Genomic DNA, 26976 nt, shown 5'->3' with positions numbered 1-26976 from the left:
TTAGAACACGGCTGATTTTGACCTTGCTTGTCCTGAGGTCTCAGGTGAATCTCTTCTGCTAGCCCAACCCCCAAGGTCACAGATTTCCAAGTGATACCCTTAAGATTTGATTAGTGTCCACTGTCTATTATCTACTTGCTTTGCACCCAGGAATCTCGAGTCAGTGTTAAGCCAGTCAGCATTGCAGTCTGGCCAGCCTGCATAAATCGCCTGCTCCCTTTCCTTTCACTCCATGAAAATAAAGGGGCTGCACTCAGGAGTGTGAAAATAAAGCCGGCGCTTCCTCGGAGCCTGTCGCCGGGGTGGCAGTGCCGTGGATTTCAATTAACATCCAACCCTCTCAAACAGTGACACTTCGGTATCTGCGAGAGCCTGCCTTTTAGAATTTAATACTCAGACAGCCATTTTGCAAAAAAAGAAAACACAGCAGCAGGTCCATGAAATAAGGGCTGTTTCTGAAAGACAGAATGATAAAGCCGTTGGAAACGCTGGCATGATTGCAACAGCTGTGTCATTCGCCAGACGATTATCATCTGCTCCTCTTCTGAAGCTCTTCAAAACAGGATTTAACGTTAGACAATGATGGTCTGTAATTTGACAAACTCCGTATTATTTCATATCTAGAAAAAGATCTCCTTTCCCATGGCATGATTCAAATATGAAAACTCCAAGCAAAAGAGTCTATCAACTGGTTTGAACGGATACAGATATCTGAGACAATAGATACTCCCTCACACACATATACACACCAGATCAATCCCTCCACAAGCTATTCCCAACCTTATGAAAGTACCCTGGCACAAAAGATAAACATACAAAAGCATCTCTGGAAAGACCTCAGAATCTCATAGACCTCAGGTGCCTTGACAACTCGTGGCATAAATGATTGATTTTCTGTTTGGTTCAGCACAGGGATTAAAGCATCCAAAAGAAGCAACAGAGACCAAACAGACACAAGTGACATTTTCAGCTCCTAGCCGCAGCCGTTCAGCAATAGAAACTTACATAGGACACCCGAACTCGCCGGCGATGCACCAGCCCGCAGCACTGCATGAAGAGGGGGCAGAACGCAGTCAGAGCGTGGCTTCACCAAGCTGCACCGTGCCTCGTCTTCCCGTCACGGCCACGGCCACTGTCCATTTCTCCCCACCTTCCACTCCCAGGTAAGAGCCATGGGCAAATGATCAGTTAGCTTCGGTCTCTAGGTAGTTTTTACAGACACTGCTGTTTCTGCAGGCATGCCAAAACTTTGTTCTCTCTGTCTGCCTTTTTAAAATTTCTTACAGGTAATTTGAGATCTTCTTTAAGGGGGCTGCCTACTGGCAGAAATCTAGAAAAGGTAGCCTTTCTCTTCCCAAAGGAACTCTTGCTAATGTGGAGTTGAGCCTGTCCAGATCGCTGGGGTTTCTGAGCAAGGCTTTTACAGTAGCCATGCTCTCCTCCGGAGATTTTCAGACCTCAGAGCCTTGCATCTCACCAGGCTGCAGTCTGCTGCTTCGGAAGGGAGGAGGCCTACCCTGGCTGCTGTTTATGTGACTGTGTCTGAGAAGAGCGCTGCTCCTGCCGCTGCTTGGCTGTTATTTCGCCCTTCTCGGCTACGCACAGACTGGCAACAGCATCCTTGATTCACTGGTACCTCTGTAACATTTTGGGCATATCTGATTTGCTCGTTCTCCCTCCTCCCCTTTCACTGACAAATGAGTGAGTCTAGACTTGAATTCACTGTGGATTCTTAGGACTCCGGAGCCACCCTCTCCACTGTGAGATGCTTTGCCCTGCAGTATGTATTGCAAAGGATTTGTAAGGAAGATTGCTGGAGTAGCCTCAGGACCTGACTCACTCAACCACTGCGGCTGTACAGTGTTTTCCTGCTTGTTGCCAAAGACTCATTTTCTACATTGAAGCATGTTAAATAAACAGAGCTCTGGCAGGCAAATGTGATCAGAGTCAGACCTAATTAATTGGTTAAATAATATATCATCTATGATTTAGACATAATAAGCCAAATGTTCCACAAACCCGAGAGCTTAGCAAGTCAATACTCCATGTAGACTATTATTTATACCACTCCCCAAGGACACGGTTTTCTGACAGGGAGCCGATCTTTACATTCGTTGTCTAAGGCCTTGTACACGCCGCACAATGAACATGAATCATTGAGGCACTGGGGACTCAGCTATTAATTTGGATGATATCAATGATGCTAATAAGCAATGATTCATATAACCTTTTAGTACACCACACATATTGATCCAAATTTGCCCCACACCCAAGTAGCTCTGTATCACTTAAGAAGGTGCATGAATTAATTTCACACCAGAGTCTAAGAGCCTCAACCATCATCGTGTTGTTTAGGCCCATGGAAAGTGAGAAGTTACTAATTTGCAACCTTTTGCAACTTTTTTTTTAGAGCCTGGGTAACAATCCTATATTGTTGTTCATTCATCTCCGGGACAACTGAGAACCGGAAGGCGTTTCTGGTTTAATTCAGGCCTCTTACATGATGGACAGAGGGGCAGAGGCCCCAAATGGTTAGTGTTTGGTAACATAGAAGTAGTATAATTAATAGCTTGGACTTAACACAGTCTTCCAAATTCTATGGCCTTCACATACTAATCATCCATGTTTTTGAAGGATCTAAGGGAAAAATATGACTATACAGAGCAGGGGTTCTCAACCTCCAAATGATGTGACCCTTTAATACAGTTCGTCATGCCATAGCAACCCGCAACCATAAAGTCATTTTTGCTGTTACTTCCTTAACTGTAATTTTGCTACTACTGTCAATGATAATGTAAACATCTGTCATGCAGGATATCTGATATTCAGTCCCTATGAAAGAGTCGTTCCACTCCCAAAGGAGTTGCAACCCACACGTTGAGAAAACCGATCTAGAGCAACTAGGATTTGATTAAGTCAGAGGTCTTTTTAAATTAATTTGGAAATTGATTTTCGAATTAAGTGTTATAAAGAAGATAGACATTTTCTTAACTATGCAAGATTTGCACCTAGTCCACAGTATTTCAGTTTTTTTTGAAGAAACTCTAGCAAGAAATATAGCAATATAATAAAACATAAAAGTCAAGGTTTTCATTAAGATATTTTGATCATTTTCTTTCTATTCTCTCAATTCCTTCCAAATATAGAGGAGAGAGAGAAGAGAGGAGAGAGAGAGAGAGAGAGAGAGAGAGAGAGAGGAGAGAGAGAGAGAGAGAGAGAGAGAACATAAAGTTGGATTGGTAGGAACATGGGGAGGATCAAGGTTTTTAAAAAGCTTCTTTATCGCACATTTCATAAAAACAAAGAATAAAAATGAAGTCAAAGATAGACTAAGAAGAAAATACTGGAGGAAAGAGTGAACTCTTGATGGATTCTGAATTTGATTCAGAATTCACTTAACTTTTTATTAAGTATGATATTTTTAAACACAGTATGTAAGAGATTCCCCAGTTCATTAGAGATTCCACCCACATTGCCATTCAAGAACCCAGGAAAGAATGCTGAGCACTCTAAGTGGGTTCTGCAGACATTTGCTGGGGACCTTCAAGCCTATTGCCCCTGGGCTAACATGCTAGGGACAGGAAATAATAAAGCACCTTTCCTTTGTGATACTTTCTTTCTCTTTAACAGGGAGTCCATGTCACCATCTTCCTTTGAGTGTTGACATAAGGCAAGTGCCTCCGTGCCTAAACCAGACTCCAGGACCTTACAACACAGTGATGAGGGGAAACGGGAACACCAGGCAAACCCTCTTGTAACTATCCCTCAAAGGAATGGTCACCGCTCCGTAAAGTCAGGGATATGTGGGCTCCTTTGACAAGGCGGGCAGTGTGGCACTCAATGGACAATAAGCAGAGAAAAAATGCCAGGTGACTAGATTGTATATGTAGCATAGAAATTTACATGCAGACTACATACATGCACGATACATCTGCTTCTATAGAATATTCAAGCAAAGATGTGGGTAGATTACATGTTTACAATATATTAAGGAAAAAAGAACTTACCCAAAGTGTGTTTAGGTATTTGTGCTTTTATTTCTTGGTGTGTGTGTGTGTGTGTGTGTGTGTGTGTGCATATGTGTTTGTGCGCATGCACCACATATGTTTGAGTACCTGGAGAGGCCAGAAGCTGGTGTCAGGACCTTGAATTGGAAGCTAGGCGACTGTAAGTCACATGACATGGGTTCTAGGAACCCAACTGCCATGCTCTGGAGGAGCAGCGAGTGCTCTTAACTACTGAGTCACTTCTCCAGCCTCTGGGACTTTTGAAGCAGGGTCTCATATCACCCAGGATGTCCTCAGATTTATTATATGCTATGTAGACAAAGACAACCATGAATTCCTAATCCTCCTGCCTCCACCTTCCAAGTGCTGGGGTTACAGGTGTGTGTCATCACACTGCTCCAAAGTCTTCCAACTAAGCTGAGTGCCCCCACTAATTCCGTCCTTATTCGTGTGTGCATTGCTAGCATTGAGCCCAGTAAAGGGCAGGTAGAAAAGGAGACGTAAATCTGCACTCGCATGTTCATTATTCCTTCACCATTTCAGCTACAGGACCCAGAACAGACGCAGAGAGCTTATACTGAGACAAACACTCCAGCTTCCCTAGCAACTAGCGGGACCATGTGACTAGCTTCTGGCCAATGAGAAAGAAGAAAAAAAATGGCATGTACCAACCCCCTAGATGTCCTTAGAGGGACTGGACCTTGCCTTCCTCCTGCCCTTTCCACTTTCCTGCTGCCCTAAGATAGATGTATTGCTGAAGGAACACAGAAAAGCCCGCTGTACATCCGGGAAACACAGCAGCTAGTTTCCAGTCTCTCACTGGGAGTGACCCTGTGGGTTGGAAGTGGTTTGTTATGGCATGGCAACGCCAAGAGAAACATATCCCTCCCCCCCCCATATTGTTTATACTACTGTTACTTTGACCTCAGTTAAAGAAATGAAACTAGTATTTTAAAAATACCTCTGAGTATTATTACTTTTGGAGTCAATAATTAATTCATAGCATCCAAGGGAGCATGTGGGGAGGAGGGAACGGAGAGGACACAAAAGCAAAGGGAAGAGAAAGCTCAGGTTGGGAGAGCAGTCTCCTCTGGAACAGACCAGAGCATCCCAAACTCCACAGCAGAGTTGAGCTTTATCCAGCAGGACAGGAGAACTGCCGAAGCCTTGAAATCAAAAATAACTGGTTAGTTTTATTAACAAGTAGGAAAAACAAACCTCTCTGGATAATTTGGTTTAAAAAATGCCAGATTATTATCCAAAACCAGCAAGGAATCTGAAGCTGTTGTGTTTATGTAGTGGCAATTACTGTCCAGCTATTAAGTAATCGAATCAAATGAAGTTAACCAAATAGCTGGTAATTTATGGAGTTCACTGTAAACCTAATGAGTGGGACAATGAGGAATTTTTAAAATAATCTACGGTATGTTTAAATTAAAATTTCGTAAAGTGTTAACAGAGAAAGGATGGTAGAAATAATTCCAAATAACCACAGATTCATATATGTGAAGTCAATGACAGGCATCTTAAATCATACACCCAGGGATGTGTGATTTATATGTGGGGATTATTATACTACTCATGTTGTCTGTGACTCCCGTCGAGGAGAGAGAAAACACACAGTGACTGAGACTGTTTCTTCTTAGAAGAAACAGAGCCAACCGCGAAAAGATGATCTCACCGCAGCTGAGGATGACAGGAGAGGCGGCAGAAGGGAGAGACCGAGCACGGTGCCGTGAGTTACCCAGAGAAGCAGAAGTCCTGGCACAGACGAGTAGGAAGACAGCACGAACGCCTGAGCTTGGATCTTAACCCTCACATCATATTTTGCCACGGTGATGCCCACTCAAACCACTCAAACATGAGCAGAATCCGAGAGAGGACTCTAGGGGCCTTTTCTCTATCCAGTCTAGCCTTACTCAGGTTCAGTGAGAAACCCTCTTTCAAGAAAAAACCATAGGAAAGATAGAGACACCCAATGTTGCCCTCTGGTCTCCACATGTGCATGCACAGGTAAGCACATATGCTCATACATGGGTGAGCACATATACACAACTGTGCAGGCATGCACACACCACACATACACACAGAGAGAAATTAAATTCTAATATGCTATTGCACATCAGGGTGACGACAGTACCAAAACAAACAAGAAATGTTCAAGGAGGTAAGTTTGACTTAATTCAAATATTTTACAAGATGCACATATAGCAAAAGTACTTGGTAGGTATAACATGTATTCACGTCCATGTATTTGTTGACACATTTACAGCTTGTAGGAGTCACATCTGATCGTCCACCATGCAGTCCAGGGAATGAAGCTTAGGTCATCACGCATGATGGTAAACACCTTGACCTGCTGAGCTATCTTTCCAAGACCAGTTTTATTATTTTATACAGTTAAAAACAAATTTAATTTTGAAATGTCCAAAGTCTCCACAATCTTGAGATACTTTCTAGAGTAGAACAGGTTTCTCCTCAGGAGTGACTCTGCTTGGTTGTTACAGCTCTTTAAGTGGCTAAGGTTTCATCAAGGTGGTCTCCATGCTCAACGCCATGACAGCCCTCTGCTCATCTCATCCATCCTAGCGCATTGTTACAGTGACACACACTCAGGGTCTAGAGTTCTTAAGGCCACTGAAAATCACTGCCCTACTTTCCATAAATGCAAAATCAATAACAACCCCGAAACAGAACCACCACCACCACCAAAACCGCAACTATCCATCTCTGTCTATTGAGTCGCTCTCACTTGAGTGTTGTTGAGTATGTGCCTGAGTCTTTCAGGCACCGGTCACAAAATAGGAAGTAAATACAATAACTGAGGTCCTTAAATATAGGGGGTTCAAAGTGCAGGGGGACCATTTGAATCTATTAATCACAAAACATAGTTCTACAAACTAGTAAGTTAGTTGGATGAAAGCAAGAGTGTTATGAAAAGAGAGAGCAGGGAAACATTTGAAATAACTGAAGGCAGAGAAGGCATTCTGGGGGAAGAGCTCTTTGAGCTGAGGCTGCTGGGTGGGAAGGAACTGAGATGAAAATGCAGGGGAGATGAGGCAAGGAGAGAGAGACCAGAGCTGAGAAAGAAGCATAAACACACATCTCTGTTGAGGAAGGGATGATACTGTTTGAGAAGCTGGAGGGTCAAGGAAGAGGGGGAGAGGGACAAGAGGAGGTTTGGAAGGCAGGTGGCAAGCATATCATGACCTCTGTGCTAGACTTTCATCTTTGTGTTGAGAGTAGTTCAGGCAGCCACAGACATGGTCAAAGAGATAACATTTAACATACCCTCTGGAGGTAAGTGTGCAGCTGGGTTGGAAGATGGCTAAAGAGAAAGAGAACAGCAAGGAAACTCCCTTGAGACCCGTTAACTCAAAGATGATGATGTTACCTACTGATAACCCGGGGCACAGGCGTGAGAGAAGAGGATGAACTTGGGGCTTAGAACAGAAAAGCATGCTCAGAAAAGACAGAAAGAGGTCTCAAAGTAAAAGATATTTATTTCCACATTTCTCCACTTCTGCCCAATTCCATCCACCATTGTGGCTCAGTCTGATGGGCAGTCTGCCGTGCCTTCATGGGCATGTTGGTTCTGGCTCTAGTTTGTTCCTAGTCTTGTTCTGACAAGCATTTCTTACTGTAGGATTCTAAGCAGAATCCTTGTCAAACCCCTTATATCTTTTTAACCATCATCCCCACCTCCTCTGCTTCTTCTTTCTTCTTCTTCATCTTCTCCCTTCTTTCTTTTTCCTCTTGCTCCATATGTGTTCATGTATGTTTGAGCATGTATGTACAGGAGTACATGGAGGACAGAGGTCAATATTGGGTATCTTCTACGATTGACCTCCATATTGTTTTTGGAGATAGGATATGCCATTAAACTTATAGATCACCAATTTGGCTAAATTGGATGGCCAGGAGCCCCAGGGATCCCTCTGTCTTGGCCTCCCAAGCCCTAGGATTACAGGTGTGTACTACCATCCTGGCTTTTCCCGTGGGTATTAGAGATCTGAACTCAGGACTTCCTGGTTGCATAGCAAGCAATTTACCAACTAAGTCATCTCTCCAGCCTTAGTGTTTACTTCTTTAGCCACCAAAAAAAACAGTTCAATTTTACTTAGCTTATATGGAAATAAATAGCATTCTTTTTTTTTTTTTACCAAGGTTTCTATATTCTTCTTTGCTCTAATATGATGTTTATTTTTCTCAAACAAATCCCTATCGTTTTTAGTAATCAGACTACATTCAGATAACAGCAGAAGTTAGCAAAATAAAGAGTAGTCGGGGGAGAATCATACTGCCCAGTTTTTTTTCTTTTTTGGGGGTTGTTCTTGTTTTTGCTGTTGTTGTTGTTTTGTTTTGAGTTTTCGCGACTACACAGAGACCTCAAACCGACCTCTTTGTGTTCCTGTACACACAAGCTCACACATACATGAACACACAGGAGGAGAAGGAAGAGGAGGATGAAAAAAGAAGGAAGAGGTTTATTTGTTGTTGTTATAATTTCTCTTTGTAGCCTTGGCTATTCTAGGACTTGCTTTGTAGACCAGACTGGCTTCATACTCACAGAGATCCTCCTACCTTTGTCTTTGCCTCCTGAGTGCTGGGATTATAAGCATGAGCCACAATGCCCAACAGTTCCAATAGTTTTAAAATTGACTCAACATTATAATTTACAAAACTCATGCTTGAGAACCAAGTAATTGAATCCCAACCCCGGCAAACAAAACAGAACTTCAATGTTTTGAGTATGATTATGATTTTATATTCACACTGATAACTATCAGTGAATGCCTACATGCAGAACTTGGCCACAGGTTGTCTATCCAGAAGACAAACTTTGTGCTGTAGCTTATATAATACATACCTCACTTAGAGTGTGGTAAAACTTGGTAATCCTAGTAACCCCCTCTTATCTTGTAATGTAGTCACATCTAAAAGAGAGAAATCCTGCAATGAAAGGTGTTTAAAACCCAATGTCCTCCTTCTGCATAGCTCAGGGAAACTTGCAAAGAATGTCATAATCCACGTCTATCTTTTCTCCTTTGATTCTCTCCAAAATGACCCAAGAACATGTCCTTACTTTGTAACACATGGTAATAATTTAAGCATTCAAATTCATGCAGGTTCCGGACTGCCTCCCTCTGTTTTGTATTGGGTAGATTTGGACTGGTAGCTTACTCTATTTTCTTTTAATTTCCCCATATCACTCTTAACTCGGAAAATAAGCAAGCAAAACCTCCATTCACCTCCTTCTCATACTCGGCTGAATCCCTCTCTACCCGGACTTCTGGTTTTCCCCAACAGAGTTCAGGGCACAGAGGGGATGTTGCTACTTTCCAGCTGAAGGAGAAACACTGTGCAAAAGGCAGAAGCCATTATGCTAATCAGAAGGGAATGAGGGAAACCAAGTCCAAACCATTGCTTAAAATTCACCACAGCACATCCTTCCTTCTGAAAATAAGTTTGGCTCATTCATTCTATTCATTATCGATGGAAAGAAATACAACCTGCATATAGGAAAGTAAATATTGGTCTTTGGATGGAAAAAGGCATGCTATTCAGATTATAATATCTCATGAGCAAATCCATGATGATCACAGCATAAAATACTTTCAGTACTTCCAAGTGGTCATTTTAATTTCCTCTTTGATTGGAATGACAAGAAAGAGAAATACACATTGCCTCTAACATTGCCACAAAACGTTCTTGACAGTTCCTAAAATTCTCTCTCTTTCTGTCTCTGTCTCTGTCTCTCTCTCTCACACACACACACGTGTGTGTATGTGTATATATATATACATATATATACACATATACATATGTGTATATATATACACATATGTATGAAGTATACTTCCCATAAAGATTCTTGGCTATAGATGTCCTGCCACCATGACAATCATTTACAAAATTAACAATTTGCCACTTCATTTTACCCATTTATTTTTTTTGAGATTATAGTATAATTACACTATTTCCCCTTATATTTTCCTCCAATCAAATCTACCCTCAACTGCCTTCCTTGGTCTCCTTCAAATTCATACCCTCTTTTTCATTAATTGTTGGTAAATGTATATATATATTCCTAAATACATGAATGCAACCTACTCAGTCTGTATAATGTTACTTTATGTATGTTTTCAAGGATGGCAATTTGGTATTGGATAATGAGTTGACATATGTCCCAGTTAGGCTTACTATTGCTGAGATAAAACGCCACAACAGGAAAGGCTTTATTTGGCTTGTGCTTGCACATCACTGTGCATCACTGAAGGAGTCAGGAAAGAACCCATACAGGCCAGGAACCTGTAGGCAGGAGCTGACACAGAAGCCACACAGGGGTGCTGCTTACTGGCTTGCCCCTATGGCTTTCTCAATCTGCTTTCTTACAGAACCCAGGATAACCTATGGGGTGGCCCCACCCACAATGGGCTGTGCCCTCCAAGATCACTAATTAAGAACACACCCTATGGGGGGATTTCTCAATTGAGGCTCTTTTCTCTCCAATAAATCTAACTTGTGTCAAGTTGACATAAAACTAGCCAGCACAGTTTGCTCTTCCCTAGATAAGACTATATCTCCTCCTTTCAAAATTCCTTAATTGTTTCTAGCTTTTTGTTTACGGTTGAGGCCTTGTGGACTTTCCCCACAACACTTTATGTGACTAATATTGACCTTATTCACTTCATGTTTGGGCAGCCATGTTGGTGTGACTTTATGGGTGTAGACATGCTGGCTAACCCCCCTACAGTGAACTAAGCTCTCACAAATACATTTTAAAATAATGTTCAAATTATATATAAAAAGAGTTACAATAAGAGATCAACAAAGATGGGGGGTGGTTGGAAGCAAAAAACAAAAGCTGAAACACACCCTGCGGTGACCAATATGCTTCCTCCAGATGAGTGATGAATCTGGCTATAAGCTTTCTAACAGGCAACTCAAAAAAGGGAAACTCGGTCAGTTACATAATTTACTGGCCATAAGCTTAAAATAAACCCAATGCTCAGAAGCGCCACTCTGCTTGGCACTCAGAGCAGACACCAAATTCTCCTGAAGTCCCATAAAAAGGAACATCCTGTATAAAGGCACAAGCGGCGTTCCTGAAGGTCCTGACGGGAAATGCCACAGCAGGTGTTAAAGGGCTGCTTCTCAGACTGACCTTCAGAGGACACTAAATGTCTCTCACCCAGGTGACATTTAGGAAGATACTCAGGACAGTGAGGCAGAAGGAGCTGCACACCACGCTCACAGGCAGAAGGAGCTGCACACCACGCTCACAGGCAGAAGGAGCTGCACACCACACTCACAGGCTTGGCATGAGCCAAGAGTAAAAGGAATATAAGGACAAGAAGAGGGATCGTGGTGGTGCAGACACTGAGGGATTGTGGGCTGGGGCAGACTATGAGCTGAGGGATCATGGGCTGGGGCAGACACTGAGGATGCCTCTTTTAGTAGCAAGACCTTTACAGGTCTAATGCTCTTTCTCCCTGGATGGCAAATGAGATGGCAGCTCTGAGCTGAGTGATTTGGCTAAGGCTGCATAGCTCCCCAGCAGGATTTAAACCTGGTTTGATGGACCTCACACTAAGTGCTCCTTCTCTACGACTCCAGGGTGTAAGGGAGTTTCTGTTCTTGAAATAATTCCACTGCCAGTTTGAGGAAGGAAGGATATCATTGCCTGAGCCATGTTCCCATCAATGGCCCTACCAGGTTCTAGGGGATACTTCCAACCCAATGGTTACAGAGATGGCCGTGGTTAAATTAAATGGGTTATATGACAAAACCAAAAGTCATGGAAAAGAACTGGTGTGTGTGTGTGTGTGTGTGTGTGTGTGTGTGTGTGTGTGTATGTACATACCTGTTAGTGATGGAAAAAAGATAGGAAGAAGTGGGATTGAGAATAATCAGAATTCATTACATACATGTATGATGTGTAGGGCTAATGGCCATGGCATTGCATTCTTAGATGAGGGCTGGAGACTGAGCAACAGGGCAAATGTTTATAGAAAAAGTCCGACATAAACTCTGGTGCAAATACTCCATCTTGGTCTTTGTCCCACACACAGTTCCTATGGTAGCCCTAAGTAGCTTGTTATTCTAAATCTTCAAAATTTCCCTGTCTGTCTCTGTCTGACTCTGTCTGTCTGTCTGTCTGTCTGTCTGTCTGTCTGTCTGTCTGTCAGTTTCTCTCTTTGAGACAGGGTTTATCTGTTTAATAGTTCTGGCTGTCCTGGATCTAGCTTTGTAGACCAGTCTGGCCTTGAACTCACCAAGATCCACTTGCCTGTTTCCCGAGTGCTAGGAACAAAGGCATTCACCACCACCATCCAGTTAAATCTTTTATCTGAATTTTGGCTAAAGGTAAAAGATTTTTCCTTTATTCCTGATGCTCACAGAAATGCTCTGCAAATCTAGAAGAATCATTTCAAAAGAGAAGGGATAAAAGGGAAGGAAATTTATCGCCCCAGGGCTTGTTAAAAGAAGAGCGTGAAGACAGTCTAACACTAGCCTGTTCTGTGGTGTGCACTGCTCAGGATGCCTTTCCAGAGGATCACACGCAAACTGGAGCTGAAATGGAACATGAAAACACATGCATGCATGCCTTCAGTTTACAGTGCAGTGAGGTTAGAGCCTGCTAAACTTCTGTGTTAATACAGATGGCCTGATTTTCTTAGCAAGGTCTCTAAAGAAAAGGAAAACACATCCTCAGGCTCACTTTACTTTACAATCCTCCTTTTAAGTCCATCTTCCTCTAAAAGGAAAGTTTATAATATCTCTTCTCATACAAAACCACTATCCTTGGAGTAATTTAAATACTTAGAAGATTAAAGCCTTGCTTTGCTGGGTTACAGTGGATTCTGGCTTCCTCTAGAACTCTTATGCATGGGATACAGTGGATGTTATCACACACACAAATGGCAAACAGTTGAGGGACAGCCTGTGTCAAGCCATTCACGTGAATAAGAGTCCAGGTAGTTTGGCACAATCTAAACTTTTCCATTTAGGAGACCGTCTCAGAATCAGCCCAGGATAGCCTTGAACTCACCATCTTCCTGTCTCTGTGTCCCTTGTACTAGGATTATAGATATGGGCCACCACACCTGGCCCAGAAAATACTCACGACAGTCCCCCCCCCCTTTTTTTTAATACATTGCTTAGACTCTCACGACATTCTCATGGAAATAGCTCCCATACTAACTAACATACTTCATATTGGGTTTCTTTCTTTTTCTTTTTTTTCGAGACAGGTTTTTCTGTAGTTTTGGAGTCTATCTTGGAACTAGCTCTTGTAGACCAGGCTGGCCTAGAACTCACAGAGATCCACCTGCCTCAGCCTCCTGAGTGCTGGGATTAAAGGATTGCACCACCACTGCCTGGCTGGGTTTCTCTTTTTAATAGTCCTACGTCTGAAGTAGTCCTTTAAAAAAAAAAATCATTGAGTTTTTTTTCTTCAAAATACCTTGTTAATAATGAGGTTTCAATAACTGTTGTTTTGCTATAAACAAATGAATAAATTCAAAATTCCTTGACTTTGAAAAGATATAGTGTGAAGTCAAGAAAGAACTGAAATACAAACCACAGAGGGATATGGTTCATGTTAAACTAGTGATCTTATGCAGCCCAGCTCCACAGGTGGTAGGAAAATAAGGGAAACCATTTTGTGTAATTTAAAAGTCATTCTGTGTGTTTGGAATAATGTAATGCCTATAAAATCAGAACTTGCTACCAGGGAGTTCTGACAAGAATTGGGCCTCAAAAGCCAGTCCAAGGCAAGCCTTGATATGCTAAGGAACTCACCCCAATGTGGTGCTGAACTAGCCCCAAGCTGTGAGCCCTGACAGCACAAAGCAACCACCCCAAGAAAATGATACAAACATTGGAACTCTGGGAAAAGTCTCTAGGACCAGATCACACTGCCACACTGCAGAAATGCAGCTTCTCTGGCCTCAGGAGACACCCATCAGTGAGAGGACTCAGGACCGTGCATGATCCAGGCTTCAGTGATTATTGAACTTTCAACACTGTCTCTCTGCTTCCAGATGCTGGTTTGTCAGGACTAGCAGTTCTCCAAAGCTCTTAAGGATGCTCTGCCCCTCCATTAGGGCCGCCCTCCCAGCCTGCTACAGCTGAAGGGATTTACAGGGGATGCAGTCGAGCCTCATGCTTCAGAAGGGGCCTCACTGGAAAGGATCTCCAAGTGGTACCAAGTAGCATCTCTGTCCAACTTCCCTACTTGGTGAGATGTCTTCCTGATTTTTATATTAGCATGATATTTATTATAAGGAACGTCTGTGTAAACAAACTGAGCATATTCAAAAGCCATATCTTGTAGCCATCATAACTGCTGAGCAGCTCACAGCCATGAGTGATCTCTGCAGCACATGCCTGGGGCCCTCCTACATCAATCACCAATCACCAATCACCAATCAAGACAATCGCTCACAGATTAGCCAATCTGAGTGAGGCAATTTTTCAGTTGCGGTTTCCTCCTCTCTGGTGACAAAAGGCTGTGCCTAGCCGACAATAAAAACAAACTAGGGCCCAGATGCTGGAGTTGCACAATGAAAAAAAAAATCTCTCTTCCCGTGGTGCTCTGCGGGGAAAGAAAATAGGAACAAGTATTTTTAAATGTCAGCTTGCAATTCCTCTGCACTTTGGGAAAAGGGGCTGGAATGAGAGACAGGAAGAGTAAGTTTCTGTCTCATATAAGGCATCTGTGGAAGGTAAATGTGGAATATGATAAATGAATAAGACATGCGACCAGGGGGGCGGGATACTAGACAAACGCCAGAGGCAGAGCACACAGGTCTCACAGGAGAAACGGTCAATAGGTGTTTGTGATTTCATCTCTTCCAATGGCCAGGCTTAGGATCATTTAGGTTCATTCTATCGCTAGAGCAACGGGACTTTGTGAGTGAAAGCCATGGGAGATTTTTGTGGAGAACAAATAACATGACTGATGTCTCCGTGGTGACATCACACATGCTGTGTGGCCACTGCAAGGAGCTAAGATGGACCAAGAGATAGTGTTTAACTCTACTACAGTAGCTCAGTCGGGAGACAAGGGCTTCATCTAGAGCATTTGTTGGAGAAACTCTTGAAGGATGGTTTGCTTCTGGATATATTTGAACGCAGAGGTGGTAGAACCAGTAGACTGATACTGCATGAGACAAGAGTGTACCACGCTGTGGGCTGAAAGTGACGTGTGAGATGCACAACCCTGAGAATCCAGCTCTCTTTCCTAAAAGGAATACCTAGAGAGAAGCAGCCTTGAAAAAGGAAACAAAAAATATTTTGTAAGTCTTAATTTTGAGGAAAACAAAACAAAACAAAACATCTGTAGGACATTTGGCCAGATGTGGTGGCACATGCCTTTAATTCCAGGACAGAGATGAGCAGATTTTTGTGAACTGGAAGCTAGTCTGGTCTATGTACTGAGTTTAAGCTGGTGAAATCCTATCTCAAAAAAATTAGTAAATTAAAAGTCTGTGGGATATCAATGTAATGAGACCAGGTGGACAATTCATTGCATGAATTCAGGGTTCCAATGAGAACTGTCGTCACAGGCAGGAACTTGGAATGTAGCACATAGATAGTCTTTGAAACCATGACCCTTAGTGAAACTCTTAACAAGGTGTCCCAACACTGACTCCAGTAGACAGGACTTTGGTAAAATACAGGAAATTATTTTTTTGGTTCAAAACCAAAGTGAATTCAAATATGATATAGACTACAGATTTAATATCCGATCTCAACATATGGAGATCAATGATTTAGATGAGAGGAATTCACTGAGGGTTTGGGTCAAATGTGTGTTGAGGACCAGCAAGACAGCTCAGCAGCTTAGGGCGTGTGCTACCAAGCTGATACCGAAGTTTGATCCTCAAAACCCACATAGTGAGAAGAGAGAACCAGCTCCTGAGATTGTCCTCTGACCTTTATATGCAAGCCATGGCACATTTGCATATCCTCCCCAACCCCCCAAAAATATTAACATTAAACATTTTTTAAGTCTGTTGAAACAGAGTCAGGTAACAAACAATTCGATATTGTAGACACAATTTTCCTGGAAGATTTTGTTTAGTACAGAGTACACACATGAAAACGTGGCTGTGGAACAAAGTGGGCTCAGCAGTATTTTCTATCAAGTAGAAGGGTTGCAGGCTAGAGCAAAAAAGATGCTTCAAGAGAGAACACAGATAACTATAGAAGAAAGCCCTTGGGTACCTTGCACCCTGCCTGTAAGAGGAGACTGACTTGATTCACCCACGGTAATGGGAAGGAATCATGGAGAATTGAGCGCCTGCTTTCCTTGCAGCAGCTGGGAGAAGGTCTTCTCAGAGGTGTGCCTCTTTCAGATGAAGTTAGGAGAAAGATCATTAAATGAGAACGGAGAGAGGAAAGTGTTGGACGTTGGAGGTCAAAGAAGGTGTGTAAAGGGAATCGTTCTGTAGACTGGCCAGATAAACTGAAGAAAATGGACAGTATCAAATACATGTCATTATCTGTGCAAAACTGTCCTCATGATGGTGTTTCCAACACAACTCACCACACTCATCTGCTGGAGTTCAAGGGTTAAGTCTCTGAGGATCAGTTTCAACCTGGCTTGGTGTTTCTCAGGAATTCCAGACAGAGGGAGAATGCCTAGTGGGGTCCAAGGAAGCAGGAAATCGTTGATCTGGGGGTGAGGGGTGAGAAACAAAACAAAAACCATGCCACAGAACAGGAGGAATTCTGAGGGCAATGGCAGACAAGTCAGATTCCATCAGACTTTCCAGAGAAAGACAACTTCTGCTGACGTTGTTCTAGTGGGTCAGTCATGGAGACATAACACCCGAGAGAACCAAGCACAGGGAGAAAGGATTACTTCAGTGTACTTGTCGGGAGTCTCAGCCCACATGTGGTTGATCTGGCTGTGCTTGAGGCCTGTCTCGAGGCAGAAATATCACAGGAAGAGGGTGTGGTGGGGAAACGATATTTGCTTTATAGTGGACAGGGAGGAAAGCCAGAGTGAGGACAACACAGAGAGACAGAGACACACAGAGAGATAAAGAGACAGAGAAAGAGAGATACCCACTGCCTCCAACTAAACCCAAATTCCTGCAATTCCACTGCTTCCCTCTTCCCATTCAGTGGTGAGTCCATCAGAGGTTAATCTTGTGACGCCACACCCTCTGCGTTTTGCTGCACACAGGACCAAGCTGTCAATACATCCGTCTCTGGGGACACTTCACCTCCAAACCACATTAACTAGCAGCGGAACAACACTGCGATGAGACAGCAAGCAAACCTCATTTTCCTTGTCTAATATAGTTACATGAACATGCAGCTAGGAAAATAGATGGAATAGGAAAACACTCCTCCAGTATAAGAGCAGAAAAGATAGAATCCAGGGGGAGTCATATGATTATGTATAAAGAACTTCAAAAATAGTACCCAATTATTTTATACTCAGACCACAGAAGCCTTTTATTATTCACATTTATGAAGCGGACAGTCACCAAGGCAAAATAATTAAACTATGGATCCTCATGTTTTGAAAGATCCTACTCACCGTGCTGGATACAAATACCTTCACCCCTTCATAAATAGCATTTCATGTGGGTTTTAACGTCAGCTTGGCTGATTTTGGAGCAGCCGAACTTTTCTACTGAATTTCAAAGCTGATGCTGGTAAGTCCTCACAGCGCAGGGACCAAGTCCAGGGTCTCACTGAGCAATGTTCTACCACTGAGCCTGAAAGTCGAAACATAGTTTTATGCCGCTTCTCTGATTTGATAGAGGCAGTGGCCTCAGTGTTTATGCCGACTCACATGACCAGCACATTATTACAACGTAAGACCCATGTGCTGCTGAGGGCATCAGGGTGGGCTCCTCAAGAGCTGAATCACTGCCTTTAAATAAGAGCCCCTAGAGAGTCCTCCATATCCCGTGTGTTGTATAAGGTCACAGCAATATGGCATCTATAAGTTAGGGAACAGGTCCTAATAAGATGTCAGATCAGCTATGAGTTTACATTTCTTTCCCAGGCTTCAGGTCTATTAAAAACACCAGCTCCTTTTAAACCCTCTTAACGACATTTCAAATATAAGCGGCCTGGATGACCTATGAAAATAGCTTCGTTTTGTCATCATCAACAGACAGACCTAAAATCCCAGTATGACTTTCTTAAAAGGTCCCGTGGAGGAATTCATGATTTGTGGCAATTTACAGTCTACATCCAAGCATCCATGCCCAAGTGGAGCATCCCATGGGAAACCAAAGCATGCAGTTCAAGTCTGAAGACATTTACTGCTTCATCCATTGGTTGTATTTAGCTTTATACGCGTGCCTACTCAGGCAGAAGTCCTTGGGATGTTCCTTTTCTGGGAGCTAGTATTGGAAAGAGGATGGGGACTCAGAGGGAATTGGAGGCAGAGTCAGGAAAAAGATACAACCACCAGATGGCAGTAGCATACAGCTCTGGTGACAGAAAGGGCCCTCAGGGCAGGATTCTGCCCACGGGTTCCCCACAGGGTGAGGGGAGTTAGGTGAGAGAACTTTCAGGGGGAAAAGGAAATCGAAAGGATTCCAAGTGTGTGACTCAGTTATGGTGTGGGGATTTTCTGGGCGTGGCCACCACAAGTCTGCATCTCACCCCTGAGTAAGTCACTGGACTGTGGGAACCCTCTAGGTCAAGCAGGCTACTTGTGTGGACTGTGTTTGATGTTCTCAGATGTATTCGGGGAGGTGCATGTAATGGTACACTCAGGAAGCAGAGGCAGGTGGATCTGAATTCCAGGTCATCTGTGACTTCACGTTTGAAGTCAGCCTGGACTAAAGAGACCCTGGCTAACATTTGCATTCATGTATGAAGTTCTCTAGAGATAAAGGCAGGCAGACAAACAGACAGATACATGGATAGATGGAAGGAAAGAAGGAAGGAAGGAAGGAAGGAAGGAAAGAAAGAAAGAAGGAATACAAAATAAAAATGGAGTCTGATTTCACAATGATTTTGAGCCAAAAAGATTTCAGAAAAAAATAAAAAGTAACCAAATATAAGTGAGTACATCCCATGTTCCTCTTTTGGGATCTGGCTTACCTCACTCAGGATAGTGTTTTCTATTTCCATCCATTTGCATGCAAAATTCAAGAAGTCCTTGTTTTTTACTGCTGAATAGTACTCTAATATGTATATATTTCATGCTTTCTTCATCCATTCTTCCATTGAAGGGCATCTAGGTTGTTTCCAGGTTCTGGCTATTACAAACAATGCTGCTATGAACATAGTTGAGCATATACTTTTGTTGTTTGATAGGGCATCTCTTGGGACATTGAGCCTATAATTAGTGATCCTAGAGAAGCTAAATAAGAAGAAGAACCCAAAGAAAAACATATAGGCATCCTCCTGAATATTAACCTTTATCAGGCAATGAAAGGAGACAGAGACAGAGACCCACATTGGAGCATGGGACAGAAATCTCAAGGTCCAAATCAGGAGAAGAAGGAGAGAGAGCACGAGCAAGAAACTCAGGACCACGAGGGATGCACCCACACACTGAGACAATGGGGATGTTCTATTGGGAACTCACCAAGGCCAGCTAGCCTGGGTCTGAAAAAGCCTGGGATAAAACCGGACTCGCTGAACATAGCGGACAATGAGGACTACTGAGAACTCAAGAACAATGGCAATGGGTTTTAATCCTACTGCACGTACTGGCTTTGTGGGAGCCTAGGCAGTTTGGATGCTCACCTTACTAGACCTGGATGGAGGTGGGTGGTCCTTGGACTTTCCACAGGGCAGGGAACCCTGATTGTTTTTTGGGCTGATGAGGGAGGGGGACTTGATTGGGGGAGGGGAAGGGAAATGGGAGGCGGTGGCGGGGAAGAGACAGAAATCTTAAATAAATAAATAAAAAGTAAAAGAGCGTCTAGATGAATACAGAATCTATCTTTTTATCATTTAACTAATGAAATAAATAGAAAATGCTATTTGTAAGCACAGTTCTTATATTTTATTTTAACAAAAAAGAAACAGAACAGGCTTTATGCTATGCCACTATAGCCCTAGCCCTCTGGAGGCAAGGGATCGTGAACTCCAGGACACTCTGGGCTTATAACAGTATCTTGTCTCAACATAAGAAAATACAAGAGAAAGAAATCCCCCCTTTCAAAATTGTGAGGGTCTTTAAGATTTCTAACAATGTGGTATTTTCTTACTGGCAAGCCTCTTTTACTTTTCCCAGAAGTTCTTGAAGTTAGTGCTTCTGTGCCCATTTAGTAGGGGGGAGAATACATCAAGTATCACTAAGATGCTAAGCTCATGCGGCCAAAGGAGCAGAGCCTTTGAACAGAGCTGGAGTGTGAAATCCTGCTCCAGATTAGGTCTCAAACACCCAGAAAGGTCCCAGTGCTAAAGGCTTCGACTCCATTACGGTACTATTTGGAAGTGGCAGGATCTTTAAGAGACAGAACCTAATAAGAAATATTTAGGCCTCTGGGAGTGCACTTGAAAGGGTTCAGGGGGTCTAATCCCTTTCCTGTAACCTCTTCTGCTGCCTGGCAAAGGAGCAAGTTTTGCTCTTCTGACCCTACCACGATAAGCGGCCTGATCACAGTCCCCAAGGAAAGCATGGTCAGCAACTGATCATGAACCAGAACTTGTTTGTATAGTGTGTGTGTGTGTGTGTGTGTGTGTGTGTGTGTGTGTGTGTGTGTGTGTGCGCTCGCGCGCGCGCGCACGCGCGTTCATGAGTGTATATTTTCATGTGTGCTCATGCAGAGGTCAGAAGTCTACATTGGGTGTCTTCCTCTACCACTCTCCACCGTCGTTTTTGAGACAGGGTGTCTCCCTGTACCTGGAACTTGCCACTTGGTTTGATTTGCTGATCCCCATGACCACATGCATCTGCTTCCTGCCCCGGCATCAGAACTACAGGCACATTCCACCTTCCTGGATTACATACAATCTGGGGATCCAAGCGCAGCTGCTTGTCTTTTGCAGCAGCACATTATCCGCTGAGCCTCATCCCTAGCCTTTATTTACAAACGAGAAGGTTTGTAAGTTAACATCTCAGGCACTTGTTATAGTAGCAGAAAACCATGACATGAACGGGTAGGCTGTGCAGATTTCATCTAACTAAGGCTTACCACACCTTGGAGTTACCAGGGGATTTTCACCAGAGGATTGTTTCCTTCTTTGGATTAGAGAATGGAAAAGCCCACAGGGGATTCTGTATTTTCTCTGCCCGTTTAAAATTTCTTTTTGAGAAAAATGGTATTTTTTTGGTTGTTCTAATCTTCATTGAATGTTTTAATAATCCAACACTTTGCTGTTCAGACTTCATGTTTTTACGACCCCATTCTGGCGGAGGGGGTGCCTGTAAAACAGTTTTCACGATGGCGTGTCTATGCATGTGTCATTGTATTTTGTGCTCGTTCATGTCCATCTCTCAATGCCCTTCTCCAGGCTCCCATTATCCTAACAGAGCACTCACATCCGCTTTCTCACCACAGGGACGCCGCTACCAACAGAGTCCTTTCTGAGGATTTGTTCCCAGCACGGCAGTGCAGGCCCTCTTCACCCCTCCCAGCCCCTACCCTGTGTCTACTGACATCCTTCTAACTTCTGGTTTGGGGGGGGGCTCTGAAAACTTAAAAACGAGGTCAGAATAAAAGATAAAGGGGTCTTACCATACAAAGGAATTCAGAAGCACTTTTCCTCCCCTCATCTCCCCAGGCACCTAGATCTGAACCCCTGTTTTAGACCCTGCTATCTGCCCTGGGCATGATCTTGATAGAGAACAGAAAGACTAGGAACAGAGGCCCCATCTCCCTTGTACCTGAAGCACAACCAAGAGGCTCATTTTGTATTGTTTGGCTGAAGTTATAAACTAAGGATAGTGCTGCAGGATTCTTTAAGGTGTTTCCCCTCTCAAATCTCACACACTTTAGACCCAGGTGACACTCCTACACTCTGCCTGCAGGCATCTCCTCTACACTGCAGACACAGGTGACATTTCTCCACACTGCCTGCAGGCATCTTCTCTACACTGCAGACACAGGTGACATTTCTCCACACTGCCTGCAGGCATCTTCTCTACACTGCAGACACAGGTGACATTTCTCCACACTGCCTGCAGGCATCTCCTCTACACTGCAGACAGAAGTGACATTTCTCCACACTGCCTGCAGGCATCTCCTCTACACTGCAGACACAGGTGACACTCCTACACACTGCCTGAAGGCATCTCCCACACACTGTAGACCCAGGTGACATCTCTTCGCACTGCCTGTAGGCATCTCCCACACACTGTTAACAGAGGTGACATCTCTCCACACTGCCTGTAGGCATCTACAGGGTACTGCACCCTATTAACATCAGATTAGGGACTGAAAACAAGACAGATGAACATCTCACAACCTGGAACCCAGAGTCCAAAGTGAATCTTGTCAAGGAAAAGGTCAAGGCGTCCCTAGTGAAGGCTCTCCGCAAGAACCAAGTTCCTGGATTCTCCATGTTTTAGCAACTGCTTTAAACCTTTGCTTTAAGACCTTTTAACCTTCAAAGACAGCAGGCATCTTCTCTTCATGTCTGCTGCTGCTGGCATTTCCTGTTACTCTGACTCAGCCTCATTCTTTGACACAGGAGGACTCCAGTGATTACATTGTCTTATCGTACAAAATATAACATTGTTTTTCAGCATAAGACTCTTAATCATGTCCGCACAATCCTGTTTGCTATCAAGGTAACATGCAACCTTCCCAGGGTCCAGGAATTAAGATGGAGACATCCTTAGAGCCCAGCACATTGTCCCACACCTTCTCTAAGACTGTGTGCCCGCCAACCCCTCATAAGTCTCCAGTCCTTTCGTTTAGGACTGACGAATGAATTACAAGACTGTTGGGACATTTGAAGCATACTGAAATCAAAACTAAAGGGGAAAACTGCTGGCATGCACTTTGCAGAGCTGGTATAGTTTCTACCTGAACGTGTACAGTGACTTTCTATAAGAGATCATGTTGAGTATTACAAATCATGTCATTCAGGACACCTAGAGTCACTGGCACATGGGCACTGGGAAACAAGGGGTGATCAAATGACACTCATTTTGATTTCGAAATGATTATGTTCAAATGTAAAATCTTGATGTCTAAAAATTATTGTCAAATTCAACTATAATATTCTCTATTAATCTCATCAAAGAATCCACACATTTGTGATGCCAAAATGTAGTTTGAGTAGAAATTGACCCCATAGGCTCGTATATTTGAATGCTTGGTTAATAGCATAGCAAGTGGGGCTATGAAATAGGGATTAGTAGGTGTGGCTTTGTTAGAGTAGGCATGACCTTGTTGGAGGAAATGTGTCACTGGAGTGGCCTTCAAGGTTTCAAATGCTCAAGTCAGGCACAGTCTCTCTCTCTCTCTCTCTCTCTCTCTCTCTCTCTCTCTCTCTCTCTCTCTCTCTCTCCTGATCTCAGCCAGATAGATCTTCCTGCTTGCAGCCATGATGATAATGGACTAAACCTCTGAACTGTAAACCAGCCCCAATTAAATCTTTTCTTTATAAGAGTTGCAGTGGTCACTGTGTCTCTTCACGCCAATAGAAACCCTAAGTAAAACAAAAATGAACCTCCCCCTTGAGATCTTTTAAAGTCCTGAAATGTCTTTTGAGGATGGAGCAGAACCACTTTGCAGGTCATTGCAGCAAATATTTCAGGTACTGTATTACACCAGAAACAGGTCCGACTCCTCTTGGTTGAGAGCTTTAAACAGGCAGCAGCATCTACCCAGCACCACTGAATTATTGAATTCTCCCCAGCATTCCAGCATGGTGGTTGGTGTAACTCAGCTTCCCAAATGAGGAAACAGAGTCTCAGAGCCACGTGACCTGTGGAGGACACACTGTGCACAGTGCTAAGTTAGGGCTCAGCTCAAAGCCCAGGGCATCAAAGGCACACCCTCTCCTGGTTGTCTCAGGCATCCTCTCTCTAAGCAATCCCCTGGAAGGGGCAGGGCTACTCCTTACCAAGATGACTCACAGACTTGAACCAAGTCACAAAGAACCTTATGAGCCATGTGTTTTGTTTCCAACTCGATTAAACATCCTACCAGGAACTTCAAGTGTCTACATTGCTGTTGGCACGCAGAGGTTTTGCGCATTCGGTTTGGCGTGTTCCAAAAATAGTCACTAAAGACAAAAATAGTTGCTTTTAAGATCTATTGGAATGCTTGATGTTTAATTTCACTGAAAACAGAATAATACAATAGTGACAAGTTTGAAAGCATCAAAAAATTTAGTCTTTATCTTCATATACAACCTCAAAGTTTTTTTTACATACTTTCTTTATAATTTTTATTGCTTTTACTTAGCTGTACTGACACATACTAAGAAGCCCAGCTACCATATTTTCATAGCCTAATGGTTCATTGAAACTGTTTATATGACATTCTGATTCTTTATATTTCTACATCAAGTTTTTCATGACAGTTATTTCCATTTGACTTGTTATGTTGTTATAAAGTTTAACATTTTTAAAAAGCTACCACCTTTTCACCACCAATGCTTTTCTTTTCAAATATTTTATTTATCAATATTGGATGTGTGCACATGCATGTCATTCTGTGTGCACAACTCTGGAGCTGGTTCTGGGGAGTGAACTCAAGTTGCCAGGCTTGCATAGTAAACACAAAGCACTTTAGCTGCTGATCCATCTCAGGGGCTGAGAACTCTTCTCGAGACTTCCACCCTTCCCATTATCCTCATAAATTACCATTCTTTCTCTTCTCAGGATTTGCTCTAAGTCCAATGCTGTTCTTTAGTCCTGCTATCTTTAACTCTTTAATTAATTTTGACACAAAGTATGGATCTAATTTCTCAGTAGTTAGTTACACCACTATAATTTTATACTGCCTAATGAATAATTAGTGCTCTCTTCTTTCATTATCTAAACTTTTATATTTCACATACTGTGAAAGCCAGTTGGGAATTCAGTTTATAGACAGAGTAACCCTTATTTACACATTTATCCTCAAATGCTTCTGCCTTGCTTATTATTACACACGTAAGTATATTTTAACTTAATATGAGTGTTGAATATTGATATTCTCTAATATATATTTGGATATAATTTCTTCCTAACTACTCTATATACTCTTATTTCAGTATTAACACAAAGACCCATCTTCTTGCTTGGGATATTTCCATTTCAAAATATAACTGTGGGACTCATTTTAACCAACAGCTGTTGTATTTTAAAAACATTTCAAAAGTAAGTTCTTTGGCCTTTCAAAAAACTATTCTATAAAGGTTCTGGAGAAATGGCTCAGAGGTTAAGAGCATTTACTACTCTTCTAGAGGACCCGAGATGACTCCCAGAACCCTCTCTCCAGCTCCAAGGCTCCGATACCCTACACGCAAAGAACATCTGTACTAACACATGCACATTTAAACAATAAAAAAACACACAATTTAAAAAATTAAAAAAAACAAATCTTTTAAAAATGTGCTAAAGGATTGAAAATAAATAATTAAAAACATGAAAGTTCCCAGATTAACCTCAAAATTGAATTGACCATAGAAACACTCAATATAGTCAGGGGAACATTTCCTTCCCCTTTAGGCTTTAACTAGAAGGAATGTGCTGTTAAATACCAATAGCATTATTACAACTCAGATGCTGTCTCTGAGATGTGCAGACTTACAGGACCACAGCAGTGATACAACTTGGTGTTTTGTTTTGTTTTTGTGATAGGGTCTCATCAAACTTTTGCTTATTAATTAACAAATTAAAATGCATACATGGGCAACTTCCTGTTCCAGTACCTTTTTCTTTTCTTTCCTTTTTTCTTTTTCCTTTTTTTTTTAAAAGACACTATTGTGTCAAGGTAGTATGGACTGGCCTTGATTTTTTCATATTCCTGCTTTAGCCTCCTAGATGCTAACACTATGGGCATGTGCCACCAAGCCTGTCTGGTCCTATTACTTTAAATTCTCATGTTTTTAAGCTATTTTTCTATAAAGAATACCTTTGGGGTTGATAATGATAAGGCTGAATCTATTCATTTTCTTGGATTAATAACTATATATTTAGCAGGGGCTGGAGAGATAGCTCAGAGGTTAAGAGCCTGCTCTTCCAAAGGTCCTGAGTTCAATTCCCAGCAACCATATGGTGGCTCACAACCATCTGTAATGGGGTCTGGTGCCCTCTTCTGGCCTGCATGCATACATGGAAGGAATGCTGTATACATAATAAATAAATATTTTTAAAAAAACCCTATATATTTAGCATCCTTCTCTGAGTTCTTAAAATACTACAATTACACACGTTTATATGTATCTCAATGTGTAAGTTTTATCTAAAATGATAGGGAGAAATGAAACACTAGGGGTGGGAAGGGTGGGAAGGCTGGAAAGTAGGGAGGGGTTAGAACGAGGAAAGAAATGAGGGTACTGGAGGGGATGATTAACTAAAGTGAAGGTCTGACGAAGCCACATGGAAGCCTACTATCTGGCAATCAATTAAGAAGTTAATTAGAGGAGCCAGCAGAACACATATGGTATGGAAGAAGAGGGTGTGTTTGGGCTTAGAGGTTTAAGCAGAGATGGAGACGGGGATGGGGGATGGGGAGATAAATCAGTAAGCAACAGTTTAACCACCAAAGAGGATTTGTGAAAAAGCCTCATAGAAACCCACTAGTTTAAATATACTTTTAAAATACTTTTAAAAATTCCTTTTGAAAGATTTTATTTTAAATTACCTGTATATATGTGTGTTTGTGTGTGGATACACGCATTTGAGCGCAGATACCCGCAGAAGCCAGAAGACAGCCCTGGAGCCCCTAGAGCTGGAGTTAGAGCAAGTCATGAGACATCTGGTGAGTGTTCGGGGAACTGAACCTGCATCCTCTGGAAGAGGAGCAAGCACTCATAACCCCTGAACCATAACCATCGCTCCAACTGCACAAAGTGTTTTTTT

At 42.6% G+C, this 26976-nt stretch overlaps 1 protein-coding gene and 1 long non-coding RNA gene across 11 annotated transcripts in view; one reads left to right on the top strand and one right to left on the bottom strand.

The window, feature by feature from the left end:
• Positions 1-26976, bottom strand: part of Cacnb2 (calcium voltage-gated channel auxiliary subunit beta 2) — a 345264-nt gene that overhangs the window by 220908 nt on the left and 97380 nt on the right. The window contains exon 1 of one of the 10 annotated variants that reach the window (XM_075970547.1): positions 1006-1127. The exons of 8 other annotated variants lie outside the window; for them this stretch is intronic. In XM_075970547.1, the coding sequence (XP_075826662.1) occupies positions 1006-1053 (48 nt within the window). In that variant the 5' untranslated portion in view covers positions 1054-1127. Of the gene's footprint in view, positions 1-1005; positions 1128-26976 lie in introns of those variants that run through there. One more of the 10 variants, XM_075970553.1, reaches the window with a different exon arrangement.
• On the top strand, positions 1041-26871 carry LOC142848463 (uncharacterized). The gene is made up of 3 exons (XR_012910421.1): positions 1041-1163; positions 14057-14253; positions 26805-26871. It is a non-coding gene; the product is annotated as an uncharacterized LOC142848463 (long non-coding RNA).

The sequence above is a fragment of the Microtus pennsylvanicus genome, chromosome 4 (assembly GCF_037038515.1).
Source record: "Microtus pennsylvanicus isolate mMicPen1 chromosome 4, mMicPen1.hap1, whole genome shotgun sequence".
Taxonomy (NCBI): domain Eukaryota; kingdom Metazoa; phylum Chordata; class Mammalia; order Rodentia; family Cricetidae; genus Microtus; species Microtus pennsylvanicus.
The sequence above is the reverse complement of the archived record's forward strand: the minus strand, read 5'-3'. Positions and strand labels throughout refer to the sequence as shown.